Raw genomic sequence first — 12,644 nt, 5'->3', positions numbered from 1 at the left:
AGAGGGGGGGGAAAGAGGCCGGCGCGCCAGCCGGCGCGCCAGCCGGCACGGCAGCCGGCACGGCAGCCGGCACGCCAGCGACGTTAACGCGCATGCATGGAACTGCCGCACATGCATGTTTGCACCCCCTGGTGGCCAAAACGTGCATGCGCAGCAACTCTGCGCAACGGTGTTAGCGTCACCTGGTGGCCAAAACGCGCATGCCCAGCAATTGGGCATGTGCGTTTATGAGCAACTGTGGCAGCCGGGCTGCTGGCTCTCCCCCACCCCCGGAGGCGGTCCCAGACCAGATGATGGAGGAAGGGGGGAAGAATTGGGAAAGGGCGGCACATGTGACCAAAGTACCACGGAAGCAAGAAGGTGGCAGCATTTGGAAGGATGGAAGAGGTGTGCTGCTGGGCAGGTGAGCAAGTAAAGAAACAAAGAGGTGGCATGGTACACAAGGAGCAGGCTATGATAGGGAGGAAAGGGACATGCTACCAGGCAGGTGAGGAAATCAGCTGGTGAGCAATGATGGAGGCAGCAAGAGAGAAGGGGACACAATAAAATGTACAACCTGTGAGGAAGACTCATCCAAGAAGCCTCTTCCCAGGGTCTCCACTATGCCCAAAGTTCCCTGCATCATGAAGCTCCCGGGGGATGACCACTGCAGGTTCCTGTTCAAGAGCCAGTGGAACAAGCATATCCAAAACACTGAACAGAACCATCCACCCCCAGCACACCCCTCGTCTCCCTGCAACAAAAAATAACTAAGCCTGGACCAGGAGAAGCAGTGCATGCCAGCAGCTTGAGATCCCACACTCTACTAGTCTCAAGCCGGAGGGGAGCATCGCTCTTTACATGCAAGACCCAACTCCAGTTACAGAAAGGGTGGGATTATCAGCTCTGCAATCTTGTTTGTGCTCCTTGCAGCAAGTCTCTTGCTATATAACTCCTCTAACAATGAGGGCCAAGAGTAGCACTGTCTGATCTTGGCATGCCTACAGATGCTCCTTAGTAGTAAATGAGACACCTGCCCCTATTTTAAACACAACAACCTTAGGAAGTAGGGCAGGCTAAGAGAACATGACTGACCAAGGTTACCCAGGGAGTTTACATGACAAGCAGAGATTAGAACCCGAACCTTAACACATTCAGATACTTTTAACCTCCTTATGTGCAGGGAGGAAGATAAGCCTCTTTTGTTCTGTGAATACAACGTTTTGCCATCCCAGTCTTTTTCATATATTGGCCTATTGTAATTAAAGGGAAGGCCAATTCTTGTCCCCTAGTTCTGGTGTTTTCCACGTGGGGAAAGGCTTAGATGGGTTTCTCACAGATGCTGCAGCTGTCAAGACAGCAGAGAGACAATGGGGATTCCACATGGCAGGTTTCTCCCTAGTTTCTCTGACCAGTCCCCCCAGCAGTGGCCACCCATCCCCACCTCACCAGGCCTTTTTCATGGCTTTCTAAAATCGGTAACTGAATATCACATAACAGTATATCAATATGAATCCCCAGGTCTCATGTTGTTGAGATATAATGGGAAAAGCATATCTCTGCAATGAAAGGTATTAGACATTTTAGTTTTAAAATGAAAACTGGTGATTCAGAGCACCTGAGACATGTTGCTTTAACAATAATATATGAATCGCCAGTTAAGAAAAACAAAAAGACCCCAGTTGGCAGAAGGAAGGAACGGCTGTGGGGGGCAAGAAAAACGGATGCCACGAAGGAGGGGAAATCTGAACTTTCTCACCCATGCCCAGACTTTGCTGTGATCTTTTCCACCGCTTTTTAGCAAGCAGGTTTGAGAATGATCAGAGAAAAGCTGAGGAAACCCCAGGAGATGCACAATGTATCATGATGCTTTTGTTGGGGGGGGAGGGGGAGGGGGCAGAATTGTGCTTCCATTCACTATGAAATATGAGGCAATTAACCTGTGTGGGGGAAAGTCTCTTGAACAAGGGATTTGCAAAGCCAGAACACCACCTTTCCCATCCTGCCTTTGCCACTGTTAGTGAAGGCATCTCCTGATACTTCCACACAAACACTAATGGCAGGCAGGTTCAAAAGGAAGGCCTGACTGAGAGCTGTGACAGTGGAAAGCTTCCCTTCTCTTCAGCAGCTACACTACAGGAGAGACAACAAAGAATCCAGAAGGAAAGTATTTATTCTAGAAGACACAAACTTTCTGCTCCCAAAACCATGTAGCAAGCTCAGCGAGGACAGAAGAGTCTCTTTAAAAGGACCAGGTACAAACCTGAGAAAACAGGATCGAGCTTGCAGAAGACAAGAGCAGCCAGTGCAACCACCCGTACTTCTTTTCAAGCTGGCCACAGGGTTCTACACAGCAGGACTCAAATCCCTTCAATCTAAGCTCACTAAGTTCATATCCTTGACTTTTTTTTTAAGGCAAGCTAAACCACTGTTATCCACCCATAAGAGGATAAAAGAATTTTACGTTCAATAAAAGGACCACTTCACATTCAACAAAATACTGTTTCCAAATGATCCTGCAGCCTCTGAAAGACAGCTCACAGGAAACAAATTAGTGTTCGTTCCTGGGCATCAGACATCCGCTGCAGAGAACGGTTATGGTGCGGTCTTCATGCTGAGCATGCCGCTTCAATGCCCCACACAGAGGAAGCTGCTTTCTGTACAGTTCATTCTCCAGAAATCATTCTTCAGAACACAACTCATTCTTGCAGGAAAGGTGGCTGTTCACCCCCATACTATCCACTTGCTCATCATAGATCAAATGGGGCGGAGAGCAGCGTGTCCCAGTGGCCTGACACTCATTCAAAAACAAACTGCTTCAAGTGGAGGGCTGCCGTGGTGGCAGCTCTGTGCTTCTGTAATGCTGGAAATGTTATCTCAGACGGGCTTCTTTAGTTTCTCCAAAGCAAGCTGGCTCTGGGCTGACAGCCGTTGTTGCTGCTTACGTTTCTTTAGGTCCCGGTAGGCTTGGACTACCCTGTCTCTCTCCTCCTGCACAATCCTCTGGTGAGCAAGAGATGCACGGGCGCCTTTATGAGTAGAGGCTGATGGACCAGAGCCCAAGAGAGACATCAGCAGAAGCTTCCTCTGGCCAGCCTGGAACATGAAAGAGAGTGCCTGAAGCTGGAGTGATGTTATTTATTTACTTTGTGGCCTGCCACTCCCAGACAAGCTGGCTCGTGGTGGGTAAAAATCCACATAATAAAACCCCAATAAAACAGAATAAAACAAGTACCTCTCCACGGTGGTGAAAAAAGACTCCCCCCCCCCCACTCGTTCAATGGACTACCAGTACCTTGTGCCTCGGGGGAACAGGTGGAAGGGGGTAGGCAGTTGTTCTAGTCTCTTTGGAGCAGTGGCCTAGATCTTAACTGCCCTGACCTCGCCCAATGACCTTGTGGAAGAGCTTTGACTTACAGGCCCTGTGGAACTGAGAAAGCTCCAGAATGGCTCTCAGGTCTCCCAGGAGCTCATTCCACCAGGTCAGGGCCAGGAATGAAAAGGCCCTGGCCAGGATTGAGGACAGGCATACCTCCCACGGGGATCAGACTACCTGGGATTACCAGCAAGTTTGCATGTGCAGAGCGAAGGGCTCTGTGGAAGGCATAGGGAAGTAGGCAGTCCCACAGGTATGTGGGGCTCAGACTGCAAATGGCCTTAAAGGTCAGTACCAAAACTTTGCATCTGAACTGGGCCGCAGCCGGTGACCAATGCAGCTGCCTCAGCACTGGCTGGATATGGGCCTTCCAAGATATTCTTTTGAGGACCCTAGCAGCTGCATTCTGTACCAGCTGCAATTTCTGGGTCAAGAAGGGAAGAGTGAGTTACAGAAATCAATCCGGTAGTTGACCATTGCATGGATCACTGCGGCCAGGTGATCTGTGAACAGGTAGGGCGCTAATATCTGTGCCTGATGCAGATGGAAGAACACCAAGGCTGGGCCTCCATCGATAAGCAGGCATCAAGAAGGGGAAAAGGCAGTAACTGAACCCAGAACATGAGCTGTGATCTTGCCTAAAGGTGTCCAATACTCCGCCCCCCTGTGCGCCATCTTGGTACAGTTCACTTGGCATATTAGGGTTAATACTACCTGCCAATCTCCCCATAGTTTTGCTCCAGATTAAATTTAAATTTTAAGGTATGGACAACTAACACAAGCCACTGTCAAAGTTAGGAAAGAGACCTAGAATCCTGTGCAGCACAATGAATTACCTTCTCTTTGATAACACTCTTTCTGGGCTTTGCCGTAAGTGTTGGGGGCTGCAGAGCAACTTCTCCGAACTGTATTGATTCTAAAATAAATGGAGAATGAGTTAAAACTATGGATCGGGTTGTTTACAGGATAGAGAGGGTTCCAAAATACACACAACATGTTTCTCTCACAAGCAAGCAGACTTGTACTTGCAGTCCTATGAAATAGAATTCAACAGGGCCTCTTCCTCGTGCCAATTCATAAGGCCACAAGGTATGGAATGAATGTAATTCTATAGAATTATAGAGTTGGAAGGGGCCATACAGTGGAAGGGGCCATGCTCAATACAAGATCAACCTAAAGAATCCAGGATAAGTATCTGTCAAGCCACTGCTTAAATTCCACCAGTGTGGGGAAGCTAACCACCTCCTGCTGAACTACTCTGACTGTGAAATCCCCCCCCCAAAAAAAATACCTAGCTGGTACCTTACTACACATAATTTAAACCCATTACTGTGGGTCTTATCCTCTGCTGTCAACAGCAACTGCTCCCTGCCCTCCTCCAATTAACAACCGTTCGACTACTTAAAGAGAGTAATCATGAGAGTAATCTCAACCTCCTCTTCTCCAGGCTTCTCTTAAATAGGAAGGAGAAGAGGGCAGGGCTATAAAACAAATCCATCCTTTGCACATCACCATCAGATTCTATGACAAATGCTGCTACTATACCCCAGTCCAAATGGCCCAGCATGGAACTTAGAACAATTCAAATACTTAACATTTACGTTTGCCTTGTAAAGCCGCAGTACTTATTTTTGAAAAAGCTGAAGCAACACACACCTGCCTCAGTGGGATAGATCTGCTTGGCATCAACTGACGGAAAGCCAGGGGTGTTATGATAAGAGTTTATGAATTGGAAGTCAACATCAACAATCCTGGAGGGCTACAGCATAAAGACTGCCTTCCCTTTTTTCTAAGCTTACGTGAGACAAACCATGTTCAAAAAGCAGCTCTTTCTTTCAACACAAAAGGACCCTGCTGATACAGTTTCAAAGGAAAATGGTCTTTGTTGGTAAGCACAAAGGATTCTAAGAATTGTTTTCTAAGTAATGGCTGTTAGAGCCTTAAACAATTATTTGATTCAAATCAATCTCAATATCCCCAAAGCACTATGGTCTACAGCAACAGCTTTCCCCTCAGCACAGAATCCTTATTATCCAAATACTTTGCCTGCTCAGAATCTGAGAGCACTAGATTTGGCAGTTTAAAGCAGCACGTGCACACACACAAACACACAAAAGTATGCAAGGAACATCTAACAAAGTCTGACTTTTTAGCAAGTAGAAATCTATTCTTAATGGTCAACGTGCCATATTGCTCTGGAATAAGTTCCATATTTCTCTGAGCCCTCGGAGAACTGCGGTATAGAAATTTAAAGAAAGAAACAACAAAGATGGCTCAGCGTGGAAGAATCCCAGTTGCCAGGTCAAATGCCGGCTTACCTCTAAGCAAGGCCGCCTCCTGCACTGCTATTTTCCTCTCTTCTTTTTGTTTTCGGATTTTATCCAGTTTCTTTTGCTGAAATCTAGAGACCAAGGTGTGTTGAAAAAGGACATGATCAGACCTTAACCAATTAATGCTGCAATCAAACTGCTACTGAACTCACTGAAGTTTATGGCCAGGGAAATACATTGTCTTTGATATGGCCAGAAAAAAAGGAACAATTGCTGGATTTGTCCAAAGAGATCACACATAAGGTGTTGTAGCACACAAATAAAACAAAACTGGCATCTGAGGGAAGCCAGCCAAAAAGGGAGTCTACAGACCCAGAATAGAACACAGGTGAAGTTCAGTAAGAAGAATACAAAGTAATAACAATTATATAGCCTTGTGTAGAATAAAAGCCATTTAATTCGTTATCAAGAATGTTAAGCTTCAAAGAAGTGAAGCTACGATTCAAAAACGGAGTATGGGTTGAGGGCCAAAATATATTTATGTATGGAAGAGAAACTTGTAAGCATTATTTTCAAATAGCCTTTGTTAAAAATAAAAATATTAAGAATGAATTAATATCCTTACCATAGTTCTCCCTAATATTTGGGAAAGCCCCTTGTAGGCGGAGCGCTGTCTGAGATACATCTGGTGTCCGGTTTGCGCTTCCACCCACATGGACCAGCCTCGCCCAGCAAAGCTGTGACTGGATTGGGCCAGCCCCTGGAGTGCCCACCTCCAGAAGCCGGCTGCGAGCTGTGTACCCACACCTGCTGACAGATAATGCCTGGCCACGGATGCTGCTCCACTTCACTGGATTCGCTGCTAATCAATGCGGCCACCAGTGGCCACACCAACCAAGCGCCATGCAGCTTAACCCAGACCCTATGGAGCCCACCCCCTCAAGCCAGACCCGAGGTGCACTCACCACCTCGCGCCCACCCGCTCCCTGCGAACCTCCTCTGCTCTCTGTCACATACCCCCAAGCACGCACTTTGAGCCCCTACCTTGGCCACTCCACCACTTCACTATCTGCCACCGAACCCTCACCACCCTGCTGCTTCACCCAGCTGCCGGTAGCACCAGCTCCTCCTGCTGCCTGCTGCGGCTGGCACCAGGGCACTGGAGAGCCGCCACGCCACACACAACACTCACGGATGCTAGCCCTGCTCCAGAGCACCCAGCCACAGCTGCACAAGCCGCGACGCTAACAGTCAGCCGCGGATGGAACCCCGCGAGGAGCGTTGTGGCCCTGACGCTGAGGGCCAGGGCAGCCAATGGTGCTGAGCTGAGGGACACTGTGGTGTCCTTCCCCCACCCCAGATCACGACTCCCACCCCCTGAAGCGCTGCTCGCTGGCCCCACCTTCCCTGTGGAGAGCTACGTTAGAGGCCAGGAAGTCTGCCACACACCTCCCGGGCCCTGCCACTCCACCCACATGCCGGCACCCCCCCCCCCGGGCCCTGCCACTCCACCCACATGCTGCCACCCCCCCCCCCACTACCTCGCAAGTGCCCGCTGCATTCCTAACTGCAGCAGGCTTCTTTGCTAGTATATTTCTATTTTCTAAGAAGTAATTTTAAGTACAGGTAACCTTTATGGTGATTGATGAAGTTAGCCAAGAATGTGCTCTCTTATCAAATGGAACAGTTAGGTATTATTAGGTTATTTTAGGAAGATGTGATTTTTTTTCCCCCTCTTTTTATTACCTGAAGGAGTCTATGAACCCTGTGATGGGAATATGGGAAGCTATACTGATCAAGAGCTTCTTCTCAGGAAGGGCTCCTTGCTTGTGACCAGCTTACTTTTGCAGCAAGAATCTTTTCTGATCATATCTGATGAAGTGTGTATGCATACAAAAGCTTTTATCTAGAATAAAACTTCATTCGTAAAGGTGCCACTGAACCCAATCTTCATTCTGCTGCTTCAGACCAACACAGCTACTAACCAGAAATTTATGACTCATGTAGCTGCTCTCTTTGATCTATGTAACAATGATGGATGGTATAATGCTTTGTTGCTTTAGTCTATATTAAGAATATTGTAACTATGCTTTAGTAAAAAGAGCTTAAAATGGAAGTAGATATTCTCTAATAGCATTTACTTGTTTACTATACCCAGAATGAATATAAAACACTGCTGAGGTATATCTTTGGCTAGGAGTTAAATGATCTGGTATAGGAAAGCTATTTAGATGCCTAGGGTTTCTTAAGTGTGTGCCTAGAATTGAATCAGGAGTGATCGGAGTTATCCAGCACAACAGGTACGAGATCAGATGGCAACTATGGATCTCAGATAAGTAGATGCAGGTTTAATTGTCATCAGCACATCAATGCATCCCCTATTTCATCCACTGGGAAACTCGGAAGGACATATATCATAAGACACAAGGATTCTCATGGTCATAGCTCTAGCTGCTTATTAGTAGCTCCTAATCCTAGCATGTGTACAACTACAGGCCTGCCCACCCCGCAAGAGTAGAGGGAAAGGTTATATCTCCTCTTTAAAAAGTAAGGTTATATCTATTCTTGAAAATCAATGATACATAAACTTTAACTAACAGTTCACAATCTAACAAAGTCAATAAACAAAAACACATTATGTTAGAATAAAACAAAGGACCAAACATGCTTCAACAAAGTCTTCGTTGGAGGACTATTAATCACAAAGCAACAAAAATCAAAATTTGATAAGACCATGTATATACACCATGTGTTAGAATAGCTTGAGTCCAAGGCAAAGCTTTGGACTCAAGCATAATGCTCTTACTATAGCATTCTCTAAGCCCACTGCTGTGTATGAACCAAAGTACAAACTTACTCTTTTTTCTTCTGGGACTTTTCTTGGATTGGCTCATCTTTCTCAGGCTCACGTAGCAGCTGGTTTTGGGTGAGGAACAACACACGCTGGGTTTCCTGATCCATACGCCTCATGTAGGAAGATTCCGATTCCCCCTTGCGCCTCCTGAATTTTGGCACAGGTATGTCATACTCTGAGCTAGGCATCTGGTTGCTTCCTGAGACAAAGCATGCAACACTTTGATTACATTGTCTTCAGTGATATTCAGAGAGGAGACTGACTGTCTTCTGTTCCCTCACACGCCTCAAGCTGGCTCTCTGAAAAGGCATTTATTCCTAATCAAGCAAGCACAGAACTCAGTGAGCAGCAAGCCAAACTGAAAGAAAAAATCCACTTTCTGTGACCCAAAGTAACAGTTTGTTACAATTCATACTCAGTCTATCCATGATTTCCACAGAAACATTATGAACCTCTTTGTAGCTGAGAAGGGTTGAGAATCAAATGGAATCAAATATAAAATTCTATTTATATTGTACATGCTTATTACACAGCTACTCAGAGCAAAAAGTAACTCCTGCCATAAATCACAGTGACTAAAACTTTCTTGTTTTGGTGAAACAGTTTCATACCAGCAAAATGCACTCTATACTGTTACCTCTTAACCAATCCTTGGGAGTCATTTTAACACATTGGCAGTAACATCCTAAGAGTTATGCCCTTCTAAGCCCACTGAAGCCAATGGCACTGAAAGGGTGTATCTTGTGTCACAGAACATGGTTTGATGTTTTTCTCCAGCTTGGCTTGCTATGAGAAGTGCAGTCTTGCAAGAATGTAGACAAATATACAAACGTGATTACTGGAAAAACGGACAGACATGAAATCATGATAAGACAATCCTACCCCTTCCGACTTGTATTTAGACATCTAATGTAGGAGATATATATCTATATGTGTACCTGCATTTTAATTAAAGAGTTAATGGATAACATATACCAGAAAACATGACCAGAGACTGTCTCATACCTGGTTTCTTTTTCTTCCTGCTCTTGGGGTTCTTTAACTCCTCACGGCTCTTCATGATCTCCCTCAGCCGATAGGGAATCTCTTGATCATTGAGACATTTGGGTTTTGAATTTATTTTCTTCTTTTGGCTAATAAAGGAAGGCAGACACACATTTTGGCAAAAGGTACAGAATTGTAACAAAATCTCTTTTCTGGGGATATTATAAATATGGCCTGAACCTGCATTGTACAAAGGACCATTTGTGGTAACTGGATCAGAGCTTGTACACTACAAGTTACCTTCATGTTTTCCCACTAGAATTCCAAGGTGTAAAACCATACATAGGAGACATTCACCAGACCACATTGTTATTCTTAAACATTTATGAGACTTGTGTATTTTAGATCATTTGACTTTTTTAAAAAAGGTTGCTGATTCAATAATAAGAGTGTAGGGAATCTATGCTTGAGTGACAATGACTATTGCAGACACAATGCTATTCAATATCCCTACTTCTTGCAAGATAGCACAAACAAGTCTCTGTAGATCTTGGCCACCAAAACAAATGTATGTCATGAACATTTGTATTCTTGATTCTACTATGTTGGGTGCAACAGATATCCCTCGACAGAAAATGCAATAGGCATTCTTAAAAACAGCACTTCTGTTTGCAGGGAAAGCAGGAATTGATTAAATGTTGTTTTCCGGACCTGTTAACATCATACGCAGTTCACGGCAGGTAAGCTTGCCGATGTAAAACATGTTTCTTGGCACAGTCCCTGAACGCTCAGAAGATGCACGACAAGCAAAAATTCAGACGGTGAAGCATTTCTGAGCATCACAGTGCAATGATTGAGAAAACTGCAACTACTGGATTTCCACCAGACTGGAGGGGGCAGCGAGTCACAACTAGTGACAGAACATAATGGTGTCTCACTCTTTTTCTTTTAATTACTACTAGGGTGCAAAGACCCCCCCCAATAAATGTTATCATAGCATGATCAAAGAGACTGGACAATCATGCAGACAATAAACGCTAGAAACTGCTTAAGTAACCACTGGGCTACCTAAGGCAGGGTCCCAGGGGGCCAACACTGCAAAGCAAAGCCCCGTTGCAACCTCCTTCCCCAACCACCGCTGCCTGCCAGCAACTGACGGTCCTCAGAGGGATACTATTTTCGACCCCAGAAGTTCTGCTTCGCCATAACGTCTAATAAGCGACTCCAAGAAGCCACCTATTTGTTCTCCGCACATCGTCATCTGCCACTAGGGTCCCAGGTAGAGACAGAAAGTACAAGGCGGCGGCTCGAAATGCAGATTGCAAGGCAAGCAGCACCAGGGGACGCCTACACATACGAGGCTGCCCCTTGGCGTAGGAAAACCGCTGTCCTCCACCACGCATGGCTGTAACTTCCGTCTCCTCTGCGAGGTAAGGATCCCTCCTATAACAACCCTGCAAAATAAGCGACACAGAGATGCTCGCGAAGTTCTCCGGTCCCGCGAAGTAGTGCTGACGACACTGACCTAATGCTTCGCGTCACCCCCCGCCGCGAGGACCCAGCAGCGCTCCCAGCCACGGGACCGGCCTTCAGCTCCGGCTTCCCCATTTTGCTTCCTTCGCCAGGAGTGATCCACGTGTCCTCGCCCTGCTCCGACTACCCGGAATCCCGACTCCCATTGGTTCACGCGCCTTTGTCCCCGCCTACAACACCGCTCAGTTGGATGTCTAGTCAAAGGCCCACCCAGAGCTCTCTCTTCATTGGAGAACTTGCCAAACCCCGGCCAGTCACGCATGAGTATTGGATTACGGCCGGAGGTGCTGCTGCGCTTATTGGTCGAAAGGAATGTATATTCCGGCGTGAGGGAGGAGCGTCTGGGAGTTGTCAGGGGGCTCCTGCGCCGACTATGTTGTTGTTAAGTGCCGCCCGGTGCAGTCGAGGGCTGCTGGGGCCTGTGGCTGGCCGGCGCGGAAAGGTGAGAGCGAGGGCGTGGGCGGAAAGGGGCGGAGTTAACAGAAGGCTCCAGATCAGGGGTAGTCAAACTGCGGCCCTCCAGATGTCCATGGACTACAATTCCCAGGAGCCCCTGCCAGCGAATGCTGGCAGGGGCTCCTGGGAATTGTAGTCCATGGACATCTGGAGGGCCGCAGTTTGACTACCCCTGCTCCAGATGTTTGAGCCTGATGGCGGGAGGGCTTGCTTGGAAGGAATCAGCTGGTTCCCTCCTGCAGATGAATGTGATAGTGAAGGGTGCTCCCCTAAGCTATATTGGATGCCTAGTTTGCTTTTGTTAACATTAACCTGCTTGGTGTAGTGATTAAGAGAGATGGCTTCTAATTTGGCCAGCCAGCTTTGATCCCCCTCTCCTCCATATGCATCCAGCTAGGTGACCTTGGGCTCGTCACAGCACTAATAGAGCTGTTCTGACTGAGCAGGAATATCAGGGCTCTCTCAGCCTCACCTTCCTCACAGGGTATCTGTTGTGGGAAGGGGACTGTAAGCTGCTTTGAGACCTCTTCTGGTAGAGAAAAGGGGCGTATAAAAACTAACCCTCCTTCTAACATTGCTACAGTCCTGATCTTCAGAGAGTTACAAACTACAGAATAACTTTGACTTTTTCCATTATTAAACATCCCCCACTTAGCATTCAGCTTGATGAACAGTACCTGAGAACTTAAAAACTTGCCCTTGCTCATTGGTGATGTGTTGCCTGGTAATACAAAATGACGACACTGCCGACATTTTTTGATTTTTAAAAATATTTTCCACTTTTCTGTATTTTATAAAGGTCCCTGCAAATACAATAATTGCATGGAAAGTTCATAGATTAAAATATGTCTCCCTGCACTCCTAGGTTTCTGTATGAATGGCATATTTTATGTGAAGGATCATTCAGAACTGGAATTCTATATTATGCATTATAACTCTTCACAGCATCCAGACTTTTTGGAATTGAAATCCATTAATTTAGTCATTGTTGAAATTCTGATTGTTACCTTTTTTGTATGTAATAATAAGAGCTAATCATGATATATATAAAGACCAAAAAATGTTTGGTGTGATTTTTTGAGACACTTTAATTTGGAGTGGTAGGTTTGAATTTCTTATTGCTGGTTTGTTATCTTAGTCCTGAAAGTGCCCTGTACTGCCTAATTTTTCCTTTTCTTCCAAAACCCACATG

At 46.2% G+C, this 12,644-nt stretch overlaps 1 protein-coding gene across 1 annotated transcript; it reads right to left on the bottom strand.

Moving 5' to 3' along the window:
- Nucleotides 1-1,865: 1,865 nt before the first annotated feature.
- CCDC137 (coiled-coil domain containing 137) lies at nt 1,866-11,139 on the bottom strand. Its single transcript, XM_077328270.1, has 6 exons — nt 10,989-11,139; nt 9,485-9,612; nt 8,483-8,678; nt 5,674-5,756; nt 4,192-4,271; nt 1,866-3,075 (listed from the first exon to the last, which is right to left on the bottom strand). The coding sequence occupies exons 1-6, from the start codon at nt 11,069-11,071 to the stop codon at nt 2,857-2,859; spliced, it is 789 nt and encodes a 262-aa protein (XP_077184385.1). The 5' UTR covers nt 11,072-11,139; the 3' UTR covers nt 1,866-2,856.
- Between the last annotated feature and the right edge of the window lie 1,505 nt (nt 11,140-12,644).

This window comes from Paroedura picta, chromosome 3 (genome assembly GCF_049243985.1).
Source record: "Paroedura picta isolate Pp20150507F chromosome 3, Ppicta_v3.0, whole genome shotgun sequence".
Lineage (NCBI taxonomy): Eukaryota > Metazoa > Chordata > Lepidosauria > Squamata > Gekkonidae > Paroedura > Paroedura picta.
This window is presented reverse-complemented; position numbering and strand designations above follow the sequence as displayed.